At 40.2% G+C, this 18,911-nt stretch overlaps 1 protein-coding gene across 21 annotated transcripts in view; it reads left to right on the top strand.

Annotated features, from left to right (window-relative positions):
- NRCAM (neuronal cell adhesion molecule) overlaps positions 1-18,911 on the top strand; it is a 495,304-nt gene that overhangs the window by 301,659 nt on the left and 174,734 nt on the right. For 20 of the 21 annotated variants that reach the window (XM_033438788.2, XM_004263345.4, XM_012534781.3 and 17 more), the window contains 3 exons: positions 2,092-2,223; positions 3,377-3,455; positions 13,646-18,430. In XM_033438788.2, the coding sequence (XP_033294679.1) occupies positions 2,092-2,223; positions 3,377-3,455; positions 13,646-13,883 (449 nt within the window). In that variant the 3' untranslated portion in view covers positions 13,884-18,430. Of the gene's footprint in view, positions 1-2,091; positions 2,224-3,376; positions 3,456-13,645; positions 18,431-18,911 lie in introns of those variants that run through there. The other variant, XR_007479278.1, reaches the window with a different exon arrangement.

Here is an 18,911-nt window from a genome sequence, read left to right as displayed (position 1 = left end):
ATTTGCCCTTATCAGTTGCATTCAATTAGATGAAAAATGTAAATGTAGATACTATTTATTAAAGGGCTGTAAATCATTAAGCATATTAAAAACAAGGACTCTGTAACTTGAATCAAATGCTCCATAAACTTACACCAGTTGAGTTTTGGTTCAGTTTCAAAGAAAATGTACATATCAGAGACCATGTGTGAATCGACAGAACTGTGTTGCCAAAGAGTATGTACTGATGGACTTTTAAAATATTTCAAAGGTAAAAAGTCGCTACAACATTTTATTCTCTGTAAAGACTTCTGCAGAGTTGACGCCTGGACATCAGTGCATTATAGCAGTAGCGCATAATGGCTGGTACCATGTTCTTTGGAGTCCGCAGTCTTGGGTGAAGCTCCAACTCTCAGGCACGGTCTTTACCCGTTCTGAGCGTGGGTTTATTCCTCATGCCTACCTCACAGGATTTTTGTGAAGACCGAATGAGATTTTGCCCTCATCACAGTGCCTAGGATAGAATAAGTTTCAAAATGCTAGCTCTCATTATCATTGTTTTCATCTTCATCCCGATGATGGTTACGGTACGTGTATGGTAGGGGAGCCCTGCCCATCCTCATGTTTCAGTTGTATCTAATGATGATACAGCTCAAAACCCCGATAACCAATGAGACACAAGGGGCTATTGGGGAAAGGCTACTGGCAATTTGATTTATATTCCAGAGAATGTATTTCCACTTCTCATTTTATTTCTTCAGCACACATCCACATATTTTTCACATTTCTCTTCACACTTGATTTTAAGCATTTCATTTTTCTCCCTATCCTTTGGGTGGAGAAAAAAGGCAATGAGGTGCTATTTTTGCAGCATAGAGCAGAACCTGGGATAGGTGTCGCCATGCTTCTTTCTGCATCCAGCAGTCACATACATCTAACCCAACCATGTTAAATGGATTCAGACGAAATTGAATCAAAAAAAATGATATAGGCATTCTTCTGAATTAAAAAAAACAAAAACCTTTTACCTTGATTATGGTCAAAAGAGAAAAAAATCAAGACCTTTTTTAAAAAGATTCATACCAGTGTTTTCAACAAATTCTCATGGGCTTGTCTGAATAGCCATTGATGCTGCACTTTGTCCCATTTGATTGACACTTTTGAATAATGCTGGTAATGCTAATTATTCTGTGTTTTTCTTAGGAGATTTGCATACTGTGATTGGTTGAATAAGGGGCTTCACATTATTTGACTCAAAACAGAATAGAGGAAGACTTAAAGTACATGTATACATGTGAATGAGTATTTTCTTTCTAAACTGGCCACTTATTCCGATAATGATACCACTGATCAAGATATATCTCAGAGTCTTTTGATTGGATTCTGAACGATATTGAATATTGCTTACTGATCCTTTGAGGGTAAATAGGATTTTTCAGAAATTTCCCCAGATCTTTCAGAACCAACTCTTATAAATGAGATGAATAACAAATGAGATGAAAAACAAATCTAAGTAATATTTTGGGTGCAAGTCGAGATGTTATAGAAAATAATAAGGTTGGTTATCTTATGTGGACAGGTTTCATGTGTGGAAAGTTTCCTTTTTAAACAGAAGGTTTCCAACACATTTGGAAAAGTTGCAACATCATTGCGATGATATTTTAGCCTCCCAGAGTGGTTCCTTTGAAAGAAAAATACTCAATTAGATGTATACTTTCTGTTCTGTTTAAAATGGTTTTCTAGTCTTATCATTGTACTTAATGTACAATTTATCCCAAAAACAATAAAAATTTTAATTGGTTTGGGACTGTGTTTCTGTTGAAAATATATAGTGAAAATAACTATGAACACAATGCTCAGCAGGGTTTGTTAGCATTGAATGGTGTTAGCAGTCGGATTTCTCTATTTGAATTGTTTTAATTATTGAAGATTTTTCAGAGTTAAGTATTTATGTAACTCCTGATTGATAACTGACAGATTCCAAGGCGGGGCCACATGTAAAATATAGAAAAGCTTATGTACTATGGCAGTTTTTTTTTACTACAAGTGACTACAACAGTTGTCACCGCTCCCTTAACCCATTCACACTGACGCCATTGATTTGTTTTCCAGCGATGGCAAGCCGGCAGGTGGATATAGCGACGCAGGGCTGGTTCATTGGTCTGATGTGTGCTGTCGCTCTCCTGATCTTAATTTTGCTGATTGTTTGCTTCATCAGAAGAAACAAAGGTGGTAAATATCCAGGTAAGAAAGAAAGATTGAAATTGCCGTATAATGCTGCATGATGAGCCATTAAACTAAAAAGAAATCATGAGAGTAATCACAGAGATTGCAGTAAGTGTATCCTCCCAAGAGCCATACATTTGGACTTTCTGTTCAAACAATTTTTGATCCCTTTGTACGTAATGGAAGACTCAACATTGCCAAGGATCAGAAGACACTTGGGGGAGCAGATGAATCAGTCCTCTGACGGTCTTAGTGACTCTGCTTCCTTAGGCTTTACATGAGTCATAGGTGCTGAAATAGCACCTAAAACCAACAGGCAGAGGGAGAAGGTACCTCAAGTTTTCCAGAGGAAGTGATGCATGAACTGGATCTTGATATCATGATGGGTACTGTTGCTTTCCCTATATGGTTAATGTTTTGTTCAATTTAGTGGATCCAGTGAATTTCTATTTTGTTTACCTGGCCATTTCCCCTCCAGTGGCAGAGAAAAAAATCTACAAAAAATTAGATTTACAAAAACAATTTGTAACCATGAATATAGTTAATAGATAGATTGGTAAAATAGAGGGAAATCTTAGAAGCTTCAGACTTATTCCTTTAGCAGGTAAGAGACTTGTGCCAAAATGCTTTTTTTTTTTTTTTCTGCGGTACGCCGGCCTCTCACTGTTGTGGCCTCTCCCGTTGCAGAGCACAGGCTCCGGATGCGCAGGCTCAGCGGCCATGGCTCACGGGCCCAGCCGCTCCGCGGCATGTGGGATCTTCCCGGAGCAGGGCACGAACCCGTGTCCCCTGCATTGGCAGGCGGACTCTCAACCACTGTGCCACCAGGGAAGCCCGCAAAATGCTTTTTATATGAAGTCAACTTTGTATGTTAATTAGATGTTCATTCTACAAATTTACCTCCAAGAGACTAGAACATCAAAATATATGCATAGGGGGTTCCCTGGTTGCCTAGTGGTTAGGATTCCGGGCTTTCACTGCCATGGCCCGGGTTCAATCCCTGGTCAGGGAACTAAGATCTGCAAGCCACATGATACATCTGGTTATATAACTCTATGGTGTATAGAATTATTTCCCACTGCTGTATATCTCATAGAGTGCACTCCTGAAAACATTGAATAAGGAAACACAGGATCAATAGATAATAATGTCATTTTGGAATTTTTTTTAGTTAAAGAAAAGGAAGATGCCCATGCGGATCCTGAAATCCAACCTATGAAGGAAGATGATGGCACTTTTGGAGAATACAGGTGAGCCCCTGCTTCTCAGCCACCCTTCATCCTCCCTGCCTTGAACAGACACCACACTCAGTCTCCTTAGAATGGGATTCAGCCAGGAATGCACTCTGCCTGGGATTTCCTATTTATCTCAAAAATTAGTTTAGAAACACTTGCATGTCTAAATGTTTACACACCCCGCACAGTTAAAATAATCTCACTTTCATTAAAAAATAAATTTCCATCTTAGTGGTAGGTTTGGAGATGGAATATCTTCCACTCTGTCCTATTTTCCAGAGACCCTTGCTGTAATTGATCAACATAGAAAAGCTGGTGTGTGATAATAAGAGTTAAAACAACAATAAAGACCCTACAAACCTGCATTGTAAAGCAAACAAACTATCCTTGTCATTCTCTAAGCAGTGCTTTTGTAAAATTTATGTTACTCTTTTTCATCTTGGATTTGAAGCCTTTTTTCCAAAACAGGTACCTGTACCCCCTCCTATTAATCATGAAATGATGACCAGGCTGTTTTAGAAGCCGTTAATTATTAAGAAATATCACAGCCCTGGAGGCAGTGTATTAACTCACAGGGTTTTGCTAAAACATTCCTGGCTTGGCTCTGTCTTTAAGGACAAATTTAATGTAACCTGTGTGCTAAATACTTTTTTTAAAAAAAAAAGGAAGAAAGAAACTGTTTAAACAAAGATATTCTTGCCTAGGGGGTATAGGTCTTTTTAAAGAGAGATAAGTGGTTACTTTAGATATGTTCAAAAACAAAACCAAAAGATATATTTATTCATTTAAAAGATTGGGATTTTGGTGTTCCAAAAGCATACATCTATTAATCAATGCCTTTGCACAGTGTTCTTTCTTTCTATAAGCCTCTTGTTTATATAAAGTATAATCTTTTAAATGTGTGCTGAGCCGGTACTGAGGCTTTTTTTCATATCCATTATTCAGTGATCAACTTGTAAAATAAACCCTAATGATATTCATTATATCCAAAGAAATAAATAATCAAAACAAGAGCAGAAATGAATGAAATTGATGACAGATGCAAGAGTTTATTAATAATGTTAGCTGCTGGTACTTTGAAAAGATCATAAAAATTTTTTGCTGGAAGAAAAGTCTGTTAGGTAAAATAAAATATGTCACTATTGTGATTGCCAGATGACATTTACAAATAAGATATGTGTCTTAATTTTCACCTGTCTCTAGAGCTCATTTTTGGTGTTTCCATGTTTCCAAGGGGCAAAATAATGCCAAGGATAAGAAATATGAGAACTGATTGAGAAAAGCTGTGTATTTTTTGACAAAATTAGATTCACGCCAGTCTCCACGCAGATACAAGTGTTTTTCCTATATATCTCGGCACCTCAGCTTTCATTCTGATCCCCTTTTCAGAGGAGATGACTGATTTTTTAAACTCTTCAGAATTCTGTATCTTAGGATACAGAAAGACATCTAGTGAGGGTTGTCTTGATGTCAGATGTTGACTCTGAGACTGAAAGGGTATGAAAACCTCATCAGCATCCCCACCTGTCCACCCACAAGGTTTTATAGCGCGTTAAAGCAGCCTGCAGATGGCCACAGCCTAGGGTTGCCAGGCCTTAGGTTGGGTGAGTTGAAACCTTTGCTGATTTCATTCACTCTTCTACACGGTTTCTCCTGTAAAGCAGGGGAGCTCATAATTACTAAATAACTTGTTCTTTTTAGTGTTCCTGTGACTAGAATTCTACCCAGGATATGCACACCACTCCCTCATTTGTAGTGCTAAAGCTGGATCTTTAATATAACCTGAAAATGTCACGTATTTGCATGAACTGAAAACAAACCATTGCACTCCATACAGAAACATGGTGATGGGTTTCTGTTCTGCATTATCATGCCCAAGTGAATCTGGCAATGTACTGCTTACTCCATGCGTCTCAAATGTCAGCTTGCTCTTAGAGTGAGGTGAAACCATGATCTGATGTGATATGACTTTCTCAGAGTCCCTCTGCTGCCTACTCCATTAAAACGTGATTGAAATTGAAGTTGAATGTGAACTCGTCTGGAATCAAGAGACTTAGTTTTATTGTCAACTCAGCCACTACCCTTGATTTCTTTAGATTTGGCGTTTAATCTGTCTCATTTTTTTCATCTATAAAACGATAGAGTTGTTGAAATACGAGATGATCTCCAAAGAGTTCTAGCTCTATGATTTCTGTGCTCCTTTGCAAACTATCTGCTAATGAGTTTTAATGTGATTTGGGGTTTCAGAGCAGTACACGGCAAATATGTTGTTACTGGCCTCATTGTTACTGTGTTTATTTGGTCATATTTATTTCTCTTGGTGTTAATTCATATGTGAGATGTTTGTGAAGCATTTTCAAATGGCTGTCTTTAGCTTATGCCTTGAGTTTCTCAGAAGAGAAAGATTTTTCCTTGGGCTTACTGAGTACACACACATTGGTTCATGTATGAAGAAAAAAAAACATGTTATTCCATTGATCTGGGAGTTGCCAAAGGAAATAAGGTTCTAACGGGTGTCTTAAACCTGAAACACAACTCAGTGACTTTTTTTCACTGAAGCTGAAAATTCATAAGGACAGTGTCACAAGTGAAATCACTTCTGAAAACACCCAGCTACCCTTTGCTACAGAGGTGGCTTCGTCCTGTGACTTTCTGACATGACCTCAGAATTTTTTCCCTTTGGTTTCTTTTCTACTGAAAAAAACGAAAAGACCTTTCATTTCATAGATGTCATAATGAACGAAAATGGTTCCAACTGTTTATTACAGAATTTTTTTAATAATACATTTAAATGTCACTCTTCTCCCTCAATCACAAGAGTCCCTTCTCTGCTTTGTACCTTCTAGAAATTTTGAGTTCTGTATTATTTATTGATTCTTATTCTTTTTCATTCTGAAAATAAATTAATATGCTGATCACACACAGACACACACAAAATCAGGGCTATTGCCTAAATGTAAATGAATTCTGTTGATGATTTGCTCGTTCTCAGGCTTGAAGATGAAACCATTTCTACATGGTTGGCTCTGAGCCAGCAGGTATTTCATAGTGCAAAGAGGGATGGAACTTCAGTGGCCAAATTTGATGTTTTTTTCATGTGCTCTAATCTTGTACCCTCACTCCAACACCCACCCCCAAGCAGTCACCCTCTGGTGGAAGCCTTCAGCTTTCTTTGTTTGTTTCTTTAATTATACAGAGAGTAGGATCTGCACCCTTACTAGCATATAGAAAAATCAGAGAAACAATGCAACCAACCATGTAAGTATTTTTTTATTCTTCAGATCCATTCCTTTAAAAACCAGAATGAACGTAGGTCATAAGCCATATGACCATGGTACTTGAATTCATACCATAAATGGAGGCTCTTGGCATGGGAAGCTTGTCACATGAACTTGACCCTGCTGCAAGCATGTTAACCTGAGCTCGTAAGGCTTGGATGATGTGAAGATGTGATGCATTTGTTATATACTTCAGATTTTTTCTGCTCACAGACATAAACTGATATGTGAGCAGTATAAATAATGACAGACTTTTACAGGGAGTGTTTGGGTCGTCAGTGTCAAAAAAAAACCCTGCAGTATGGTTTGGCCATGGTAAGATGGTGACTACAGGAAAATTAGACCCAACGATCACAGATGTATCCATCGTTGCCGCATTTTACTCAGCAGACATTCAGTGGATACCTTCTGTGTGCGCAATCCTGAACAAAGTGCTACTGAGAAAAAGTGAACTCCCGAAAATGCATTCTTTAGGGTAAGGGAAAGGAAAGAGTATGTTCCGATGCTTTGTCTCACATCATAAAATTGATGAAGGGAATCCCTAGTGGTGCAGTGGTTGAGAGTCTGCCTGCCGATGCAGGGGACACGGGTTCGTGCCCTGGTCTGGGAGGATCCCACGTGCCGCGGAGCGGCTGGGCCCGTGAGCCGTGGCCCCTGAGCCTGTGCGTCTGGAGCCTGTGCTCCGCAACGGGAGAGGCCACAACAGTGAGAGGCCCGCGTACCGCAAAAAAAAAAAAAAAAAAATTGATGAAGAAGAAATGAAAAACATGTTAAAGTTAGAATTTTGAAGAATTTCCAAAATGCCCACAGTCTCCTTTATTGTTATTTTACAATGAATTCATTCAGCCAGTATTTATTGAGTGCCTACTGTATGCTAGGCTATGGGGATATTCAAACCAATAGAATGTTATCTCACTAGTTTATAGTCTAGTGAGGGATGCAGGGAGGTGAAAGAACAATCTGAGCGTAGTGTGAAGAGTGCTATGAAAGGGAAGGGATACTGCTGAGGCACCAAGGGGGCAAGGGCAGGAAGCCAAAGCCAGGTGCATGGCCTTGAAGGAGGTGGCACAAGAAATCTTCCCAGAGGCAGTAATGCAGGAGCTGAGTTTTGAACATTCCTTTCATGGCACAACTTATAGCAACGAATAAAGATAATCGTGGATGTAAGTATCAAAAAATATATTTTATGGCTGTATATACTATTTATGACTGTTTTATTACTTATTTTGAAATTTGTTCTATCTTTGACATTCTAGGCTAAGAACATCTGACACCGCCTGTCCTTAAAAAATTCTTATAAAAATGTAGATTAATTTTTTTAAGCTTTGAATACTGTATAGCTAAATAGGGATGTGACTATTCAATCATCTTCTGTAACTTCTAAATTCCTCTCATTTGGGAAACTATCCTTTCACACTTAAACTTGACCAAGCAACTTCCCTTGGCACAATGTCAAAAGTAGTTGACTTACTCTTTCATTTGAAAATTCTCTTTCATTTGGAAATTCACCTTTGAGTTGAAAAGAGGCAAGCACTCATCCAGACTTCAGCAGAGACTTGTCACTGCTCATCACATCTGGAAAGTTCTAAGTGTGTGTGTTATACAAGCGATTTCTTAGAAAAAATATCTCTCTGAGGTGGGGTCTGGAGTGGAGAGAAGAGGTGTGATGGCAGGTGGTGATTTGTTAGGTACAGATCACGTGCCAGGCACTGTGCTGGTGCCTCATACACATTTTTCTCATTTAACCAGATTGTAATTCCTGAATTAGGACATTACATCACACCACTTTCTAAAAAGTCTTAAAAAGATCTTGAGATGCCTTTGAACAGCTTTTTCTGGAAAGACTCTGTTTGTGGGTAGAGCATCCCTTTTCTTCTCTTCTTTCAAGCACAGCCCATGTTGCTGTAGATTCTCATTCACTATGGCCATTAAGCTGGAAAGGATGTTTCCAGGGAGCCCCTTCCCTGGCCATTATTCATGACTGGTGTGATTGTGTGTATAAAAATCCAAATGAATCTGCAGGAAAATATTAGAATTCATAAGAGAGTTTAGTAATGTTGCCTGACACAAAATTAACATAAAAGTCAATTATATTTCTTTGTACCAGCAAATGATTGGAAAATAGGATTTTAAAAATAATTCCAGTTATGATGACATGAAAATTTGATGTAGGAATAAAGCCAAAAAAAGATCTCCTTGTATTCTATTCCACTGATCAATTTGTCTGCCTCTGCCCCAAAACTACACTGTCTTAATACACTAGCTTTAAGTGAGTCTTGATAGCTGGTAGGTCAAGTCCTCCAACTTTGTGATTCTTCCTACAGACGTTTTTAGATATTCTTGGCCCTTTTCATGTACATATACGTCTTAGAATCAGCTTGCCAAGATCCACATAAAAACCTACTGTGTTTTTATTGGAAATAAATTGAATCTAAAGAGCAATATAAAGAAAGTTAACATATTTACCGTGGGTCTTCCTGTCCATAGTTATGGTATATCCCTCCTTTTTATTTACCTCTTATTTAATAGCTCTGAACACGAGTTTCATTTTCATGGGGGTCTTACACATATTTTTGTTCAATTTGTTCTTATCTACTTCATATTTTTACGGTAGCCAAAATGGAATTATTTTTAAAATTTCATTTTCCAATTGTTTGCAAGTACTTAAATAAAATTTACTTTTATGCTAATATAAGCAATATTACTAAACTCTCTTTTTATTCTGATGTTTGCCTGTAGGTTCTTTTGGATTTTTTACATATATAATCATATCGTTTATGAATAATGACAGTTCTTTTCTTCTTAATACACGTCTTCTATTTCTTTTCCTTATCATATTGCTTAGTACTTCCAGTGCAGTTTGTTTGTTTGTTTTTGGGTGGCTGCATTGGGTCTTCGTTGCTGCACGCGGGCTTGCTCTAGTTTCAGCGAGCGGGGGCTACTCTTCGTTGCAGTGCACGGGCTTCTCATTGTGGTGGCTTCTCTTATTGTGGGGCACAGACTTGAGGCGTGTGGGCTTCAGTAGTTGCAGCACACGGGCTCAGTAGTTGTGGCTTGTGGGCTCTAGAGCACAGGCTCAGTAGTTGTGGCACATGGGCTTAGTTGCTCCATGGCACGTGGGATCTTCCTGGACCAGGGCTTGAACCCGTGTCCCCTGCATTGGCAGGCAGATTCTTAACCACTGCACCGCCAGGCAAGTCCCTCCAATGCAGTTTTGATTAGAAGTCCTCATTATTATTTCTGATGTCAAACAGAAAACTTTCAACATTCACCATCAAGGATGACATTAACTCAAAGTTTCTTATAGACACACTTAATCAGATTAATGAAGATACTTCTGTTCCCAGTGTATGAAAGTTTTTTTGTGAATGTGTGTTGGATTTTACCATATACCTTTTTTCTAAATCTACTGAGATGATCATAAAATATTTTTCTTTTCTTCTGCTAAAGTGAATTATATGGATTGGTGTTTAAATGCTAAAACAAGCCTGCATTCCTGGAATGCAACCCAACCTGGTCACGATATATTATCTTTTTAGCAGATTGCTAAATTCTATTTGCTCATGATTTCTTTGGGATTTTTTCATCATTTGTGTTCATAAATGAGATGAGCGTGTAATTTTACTTTCTCAGAGTGTTCTTGTTGGTTTTAGATATCAGTGTTATACTAGACTCACAAAATGATTAAAGGAGTGGTTCCTCTGATGTGTCAAACTTGAACATGTCCAAAGCTGAACCACTGCTCTTCCAGCCAAAACACGCTGTGCTCCTGAGTAAGCGTAATTCCATCCTTCCTGCTACTCAAACCACCATCAGAAAATCCTGTTGGTGCCACCTTCACAATATGTCTATAATGACCACTTTGTACCACGCCCAGTGTTCCACTCTGGCCCAAGTCATAGCCCTCTCACTCCTGGATTATTGCTGTAATTCCCCCAGCCCCCTAGAGCAGGGGTTGGCAAACTTTTTCTGTAAAAGGCCCGATAATAAGTATTTTCGACTTTACAGGCCGCACAGTTTCTGCTGCAACTCTACAATTCTGCTGCAGTGCGGAAGCAGGCAGAGACAACACATAATAAATGGGCATGGCCCAGTTTTGCTGTAGTTTGCCAACTCCTCCCTCTAGGGTAGGCTATTCGTAACACTGATGACAGTAATCCTTTTTTTTCCTATAAATTTATTTATTTTATTTATTTATTTTTGGCTGTGTTATGTCTTCGTTGCTGTGCACGGGCTCTCTCTAGTTGCGGTAAGCGGGGGCTACTCTTCGATGCGGTTCATGGGCTTCTCGTTGTGGTGGCTTCTCTTGTTGTGGAGCACGGGCTGTAGGCGTGCGGGTTTCAGTAGTTGTGACTCGCAGGCTCTAGAGCGCAGGCTCAGTAGTTGTGGAGCATGGGCTTAGTTGCTCCGTGGCATGTGGGATCTCCAGACCAGGGCTCAAACCCGTGTCCCCTGCATTGGCAGGCGGATTCTTAACCACTGTGCCCCTCCCCCCCCACAGTAATCCTTTTAAAATGTAAATCAGATCATGTCAGTCATCCATTGAAAACTCTCCAGTGGCTTCCCATCTCATCCAGAATTAAAGACAGAATCCTTACAATGTCCTACAAGGCTCTGATCTAGCTCTATTACCTCTTTTACTTTAATCTCTCTCTCTCCCTCCCTCTCCCCCACTCTGCCCCCCACCTCCCTGTGAGCTCCTTTGCCATTCCTAGAACAGGCTTGCCCCACCTCAGGGTATTTGCACTGCTGTTACTCCTGTCATAATGGCTCTACCTCCAGCTATCCACCTGGCTAACTCAACCCTTTTAAGTCTTTGATCAGATGTCACTTCTTAACAGGGCCTTTTTTGGACATCCTATTTGAATGTCAGTCTTCCATCCCCTCCCCTGACACCTTCCATTGTCTTTACTCAGCCCTATATTTTCCATAGCACTAATCACCTTCTGACACACTCTGTAACTAATTTTTTAAATATGTTGATTGTCTGTATTTTCCCCTACTAGAAGTAAGCTCAGTGAAGTCAGGGCTTTAGTCTGTTTTGTTTCCTGCTCTATCCTGAACGACTAGAACATTATGTCTTAGAGTAGGCACGCAGTAAACATTTATTAGATGTATGATGGATGGATGGATGGATGGATGAATCAAAGAAATGCCATAGACTAGAATTTCCTGGAGTGTACACCTTGGAACACTAGTTCTACAAAGCAGAATAATACTAATATTTGGAATCCAGGTGACAAAATTCTGCTCACTATTGAACTCCTCAGTAGAATTAAGTGTCTCACCAAGTCATGGGCAGTATTTCACAGGAAGTATTCAAGCACAGCCTAGAAACTAATGATTAAATTCCAAAAATGTGCAAGTTATTCTTACAGTGGGTTGGAGACTGGGTGCTATGTTCCCTACAGTGCCCCAAACACAGGCCACCCCAAGGCTCTGTGATACGTCCCCAGCTGTTTATTAAAACGATAATATCATTTATTTAATTTGTGACAAGCACTTGTGTATTGCTAAAACAGGTAATTTTCAGTAGCGTATGCCAATGTCATGTGAAGCCAGTATTATTTTCCAGTCTTGAAATTTTCTCCTCGGTGAAAAACTGGAGACCCTAGTAGAAATTATTGGCCAAAGAGCCAGAATGTTTGTGCATCATGAAATATTTGTATCTTGGCCAAAAAAAAAAAAAAAAAAAAAAAGAGTTACTCTTCAAAGAAGAGGGAGCAGTTAAATCCTAACACAAATTCCTAGGTGAGATGCTGCAGCTCATGGGACCTGTCTTTTACATGAAGTCTTTTTATTTTTTACTAATGTTGTTTATGTTTCCCATTCTTGCCTTGGATTTTTGTTCTTTGAAAGAATACAAAAGATGTCATTGCCTTTTTTTCCTTTTTTTTTTAAACCAAATGTTACTTGTTAGGGACTAAGTATGCGTACCTAGTTACTTGACCATGTGAGTGAATGTCCTTAAACATAGTGATTACTCTGCTACTTCCAGATATTGTGCTTAGGGGTTCAAAAGAGACATAAGCAAATATATAGAGAGAGTCCTACACATTTTTATAAAATTACACTCCTCAGATTCCACACTGCGGAGGAGGGAGTAGTAAGGTAAAAGTGAGGGCAGGAAATCTTCGCTTTTGCATTTGCACGCACACTCTTCAGAATATATTGACGTGCCATTAATAGTACAAATGTAGCGCTCTGAAGTTAAAGCATGTCTCTTTCCAAATTAATAAATCTTCACCCATTAACTAAAATTCTTACAGAAAAAAAATACTGTGTACGATCAGTATGAGGATTTGGCTTTTCTTCTTAGGCTATTTTCATTTGTTTCTTCTGCATCCTTTTAATGGAATGTCTAGGTCTCTTGAAAGGTAAGGTTCAAGTTTACAAGTCTGGCCTGTACTCAGTAACAAAAAGATTTGAGATGCAGGATTTTGCTTCTTGCTCAGAAAAACAAAAATCCATACTTCACACTTAACCAAAATCATTCTCCATTCATACCCAAGGAATCAGAGATATTATGCAGTTTAACGTACTAACTTCTCAACTTGTCATAAGCTTTTACCCCCTTTCTAATTCTATGAAGGTAGTGATGATTTTCAGCTTTTCTCAGTTCTTCCTTTTGTAATGCTTGTGATGATTTCTGAATTGCTTCCGAATCAGGAGCCAGAAATCTGTCATTGATATTGACATGCACCTTACAAAGCCATCCACCTACCGGAGACTTCATGATTAAACCATTTGTGCACTTGCCTTTCATTCCAACCGTGTCCCGGTCTTTGGTGGCCACCTGACGATTAGATTGGGCTAGAGGAGCTCAGGGCTCCAAATGCTTTCTCATCATTTGCACGCATGATCTTTGGGAACCAAGCCTTTTCCCTAAATGCCAGTCTTGACGAAAATGTTTTCTCTTTTTTCCAGTGATGCAGAAGACCACAAGCCTTTAAAAAAAGGCAGTCGAACACCTTCAGACAGGACTGTGAAAAAGGAAGATAGCGATGACAGCCTAGTTGACTATGGAGAGGGGGTGAATGGCCAGTTCAATGAGGACGGCTCGTTTATTGGACAGTACAGTGGTAAGAAAGAGAAAGAACCAGCCGAAGGAAACGAAAGCTCAGAGGCACCGTCTCCCGTCAACGCCATGAATTCCTTTGTTTAATCTGTGAGCTCTTTGCCAATATCCCACTTTTCTCAAAAGTTTATCTTAAGTATTTGTCGGTCCGCCTTCTCATACTTTGAACATGGAGGCAGAAAGTCTGTGTTCTGCTGTGTGTTCATATGATGAGAACCATCAAAGCAAGAACCTAACTCAGTCAAATGATATCTTAATGTGAACTGCAGTGCAAAGTGCATACTTTTTCATTCAACATAGGTTATCTTGATTTCCTGAGAACTGATAAAAAATAACACAGTGTCATCAACAGATCATGTTCTTCCCTCTTCGGGATACAGTTCACTAGGATGCATGAAAAATGCTACACCTTTAAAGAATATACCTGTGTATGTTATTCAAACATGGGTTGGTACTTTGTTTATACTCTCCTCCGCTGAACCCCTAAATATGAATTCCGTTTTCATTGTCAAGAGTGTTACTGTAGTATTCTCTAGAACTTCAGTGTCTTTGTGGACATTGTCGTGAAATTGGTGACTCTATGTCTAGCTGTCATTAGTCTTTTGGGGAGACTGTTAGGCACAGTGTGTACAGTCTCTACTTGCTAAATGCGTTAATTATGACAGGTGCATTTGCTCATGCTATGAGACTCTCTTACCCGCTCTTTGATCCTGTTACTCCACAGACTTCTTAATCGTCCAGGTATTACAGCGGCACAGTGTTCTACCTTTTACATCCTCTCTCCTTTCAGTGCTTTTTAGGCATAAACAATGCGTATTGCAATGCATCTTGGCATTTGTGGCAGACCGAGAGAATACCAAACAGATCACTCCAATTCAGTGTCAAAAATTATTCCAGAAAGCACAGGGCAAGACACATGCAGTGCCTTCAGACGATAAGCATTCCACAACGTACCGCCTTCTGTATCATTCGGTACAGTCGACTCGGGAGTCCTAGATTACTATCATTGTCTAAAAGTAACTTTGAAAAAGCATAGTTCATGAAAACTGCAACGCTGAAAAAAAAAAAAGGAACCTGTGAAAATAAAATTAGGAAGATAGTTTATTTTAAGGGGCATGATTTCCCCCATAGGTATAAAAAGAAAAGCTTTATCACCAACTGGAGCAAGTGATGATTTTGTGGTCTTTTATGGGTCCTATTAATACAAGTCACATTCAGTAAGAAAGATGTCAACTTGGTAGGTAGAAAATTTTTAAAAAAACAAGTTATTCCAAAACTAACAGGATACAACAGCACACCAACAGGAATATATTTTCCTCTAAGTCTCTATGTATGTGGCAGCTTTTGAAACTCTGCAGCATTAAACAATGTGTATACAAATTTCATGGATGCCTTGCAGAATCTAAGAAGTCTGACAAGTGCTAACAAGGCCAACAGTCAAAGGGATTACATCTCCAGTTTCAAAAAGAAGCATATATATTCTATCATATTCATAAATAATATCTATCAAATGGTTTCCTTCCAATTATGAAAATCTATAACAACCTATGGTTGAAGGAATGCTCAGTTTCATTTGCCAATAAATTGGTTTCTCATAACTTGCATCAAGTTTAATTTTAAGTAAAGCTTTTTGTATGTAGATATTTTGTTGAATCTGTAAATACACTTAAAGTGTAGATGCTATATGCTTATAGGTGTTACGTACAAATAAACAGGCCAACGATGTTTATGTTGTACTGTATAAGGTGTTAGCTAATTAATACAGTGCATGGGATTGGAAAGCATTTAATTAAATGCCTTTTGGGTTTTTATTTTCCCTTTTTGCTGTGAAACTGAAAGAGTGAACTATTTTCCACATTGACAGCAGGTTTCTAGAAGAAATCTTCAGAGCTTTGCCTAAGCACAGTTTGAAGTAATCCCAGGTAAAGATGGCCCTACCTAGTTTCATATCTCCAATATGCACTTTTCACAGATCAACCTTTCTAGTGGAAATCCAGAAAGACAAAACAGGCTGCCTTGGCATCCGAGAGCACAAAGATAAGTTACTTAAAATTTGCCAGTGTGTGCGGGGACAAGAAAAGTACAGTGTTTCCTCTTCCATAATGGTAGATGCTAAATTTGTGCATGAAGGGGTCATTTCTGTACTTGTGCAACAGAGTTTGTATTAAAAATTAAATGTGGTTTTAAAAGTCCCTCTCTCTTTTGTAATATATCATGTTCCTAGTGGAGTGTGAATGTCCAAGTAATGGTATATGTAACGGTATAGGCAGATGTGACTGGATTTCTGTCAAAAGAGTGACTATTAGGGCTTCCCTGGTGGTGCAGTGGTTGAGAGTCCGCCTGCCGATGCAGGGGACGCGGGTTCGTGCCCCAGTCCGGGAGGATCCCACATGCCGCGGAGCGGCTGGGCCCGTGAGCCATGGCTTGTGCTCCACAACAGGAGAGGCCACAACAGTGAGAGGCCCGCGTACCGCAAAGAAAAAAAAAAGTGACTATTAAACAGTCGTGATCTCTTTGTGATTTTTAACTTATTCAAACCTAGATTTCCTAATGTTTTATTTTATTTTTCTATTGGCCGTGCTGCGCGGCTTGCGGAATCTTAGTTCCTCGACCAGGGATCGGGATCTTAGTTCCCCGACCAGGGATCGAACCTGGGCCCCTGGCAGTGGAAGTGCAGAGTCCTAACCACTGGACAGCCAGGGAAGTCCCTCCTAATGTTTTAAAATAGCGCAAATTTTGCTTTTTGCTTTTAAAAGGCAGAGGAAATTAAATGCAAAACTGGACGCAATATAAAAGAGAGCTAATAAAAGAAGGGCATATCAAACATTGTAATGCAAAGGCGAAGTAGATATTACCAGCCTTTAGAGAAACAGTCTGAGAAGTCAGGTGCTGCTTCCTTTCCTGAAGCCTGACCTCTGCAGGCCTGTTCGCTGGTGCCTTTGGTCACCCTCTCTTCTGCCCTCCTGGACCTCCACTGTCCCCGGCCACGGCAACTGGATTCCTTAACCTCTCCTGCTTGATGACACAGTTTGGGCGTTGACGAGTATCACTCTCGGGTGTGTCATCCCCCCGCTCTCAACAGCCCAATTCTTCTCGTGTCTCACACCTGTCCAGCTCTGCAAACAGCCAAGACCTGGCTTGTTCCTCTGTTCCTCCACCTGCCCTTGGTCCCCTGGTCCCAGCTTTCCATCCACAAGACCTTCCGCTGGCACAGAGCTCCCTCTCGCTCTACAGTTACTTGGATAACAACATGATATATACATCAACGTAAGATGCTAATAGATCCTATGTAGACCTTGTTATTAGTCTTTTTACCGTGGAGAGCATTCACTTCTGACAGCAAGTCAGGGTCTCCAGTCTACACCGTGGGCCAGATTCACAATCTACATCCTCAGGCCACGTCATCAGTCACAGCTCTGTTTAGCAAGGGGGCTGGCCAGTTGTAAAGCCTGACTACAAAAAGCATTGGTCTGTTGATGCCTTCTTGTTCAGATGATTTATAATGGCCCTGGTTTCTTTTTTTTTTCGTAAATTTCAAATTTTATTGAGGACCTACGATGTGAAAATTCTCCCCAAAAATGTAATTGATATTTCTGTATTTTAAAGCATAATGATTAATTTTACTTTCATAATTTAAGTAATTTTAGCAAACTCTTATCATTCAGTTCCTTAAGATCTGTATTTATACAGTTGACTTTGCAGGGTGAAGAAGAAATTAGACAATTGATATAACCCAGTGTAACCTCATTTACTTTTAGTGTCTGATAAAATAATTGGAAGTAGCTCATGGAGGCAAAGGAAAGAAATGCAAAGAACTGAGAAGTTTCACCTGAACTGAGCAAATCTCTCCTGCTCATGAGATTTTTCTACAAATTACCACCAGAGGGCTCCCGTACTTTATTCAATGCAAAAGAAACTGCAGGAAAACGAAGCCTCTGGAGAAACAAGGCCAACCACCTTTGATAGTCAGACTGGGTCTGATCATGCAGAAAATGATTGCCTGCTGTAACCCGGGAAAATGCAGTTAGCAGCTTCCTCTGACGAGTTCACGACCTCCAGGGAGTACGTCTGTGTCACCGTGAGCCTTGTTAGTCTCCTCCCTCGTATTGATTGTGGCTGGGTGGCTGACAGCCCATCAGCAGGGGCAGAAAGAGGAGTAGTGGGCCTCCTGGCTCCCCCTAGATACCCCCTCGCCTGCCAGGTGGTGGGGCTGAAGGAGGGGCTGGTCCCGAAGGTGGTCCCCCGTTTCTCCCGATCGTGCCATCTTGTCTGCCACCAGTGGTTGATGTCCTATGGTTGGTTAGCACAAGAAGCACAGTTTAAGCACAGACAGCTTTTCTTTTTCACTTTAGAAAAAGCAGCAGAGGGAAAGAATACTCGCAGAGGATTTATATTAAAGAAACAAACAAGCAAACAGTTCCCAGGTTGAGGTAGAAAGAGAGCAGCGTTTACCTTCCAGCTCTGCCATCAACCAGCTGTGGAACTGTGTACAAGTGAGCCCCCATCTCCCACCTCTCCAGGCCTCCGTTTCTTCAACTTTGAAATGACAGAAAGCAGATGACTTCTAACATCCCTTTCTGCTTAAATCCTGTGATTCTCAGTCATCGCTGTCGCCAAAAAAAAAAAAAATGTTTGAGCACCTACGACCGCCAGGCATTTTGCCGAGTGGGGAGGGTACAGATGAGCAAAACCAGATGTGGTTCCTGCTCTCACGGTGCCTGGAGTCTGGTGTGAGAAGACAGACATTAATCAGATAACCACCTGAATGACTGTGTAATTAATTCCACCAAGATAAGCGCTGCAAGGGGAAGGAACGCCGGTCCATGAGAGCAAGTGATGTTCAGAGCGGTGGGAGGCTTCCCTGAGGAGCTGGGAGCTGGGGGACAGTAGGACCCAGGGGAGATGTCAGGACAAAGCGGCTGCCCAGCAGAGGCCCGTGTGCCCAGAGCAGATGCAGGGGCCAGAGATCCTGGGCACCAAAGGATAGGTTTTTGTATTTATTCAAGGGGCAGTGGAAAGAGGGGAGTAATTGAAGGAGTTGAAGTAAAGCGTTACATGACCAGATCTGTTTGGGGAGGAGGCGGAATTCATAGGATTTAGTGCACACAATGGGCT

The sequence above is a fragment of the Orcinus orca genome, chromosome 9 (assembly GCF_937001465.1).
Source record: "Orcinus orca chromosome 9, mOrcOrc1.1, whole genome shotgun sequence".
NCBI classification, from domain to species: domain Eukaryota; kingdom Metazoa; phylum Chordata; class Mammalia; order Artiodactyla; family Delphinidae; genus Orcinus; species Orcinus orca.
The sequence above is the reverse complement of the archived record's forward strand: the minus strand, read 5'-3'. Positions and strand labels throughout refer to the sequence as shown.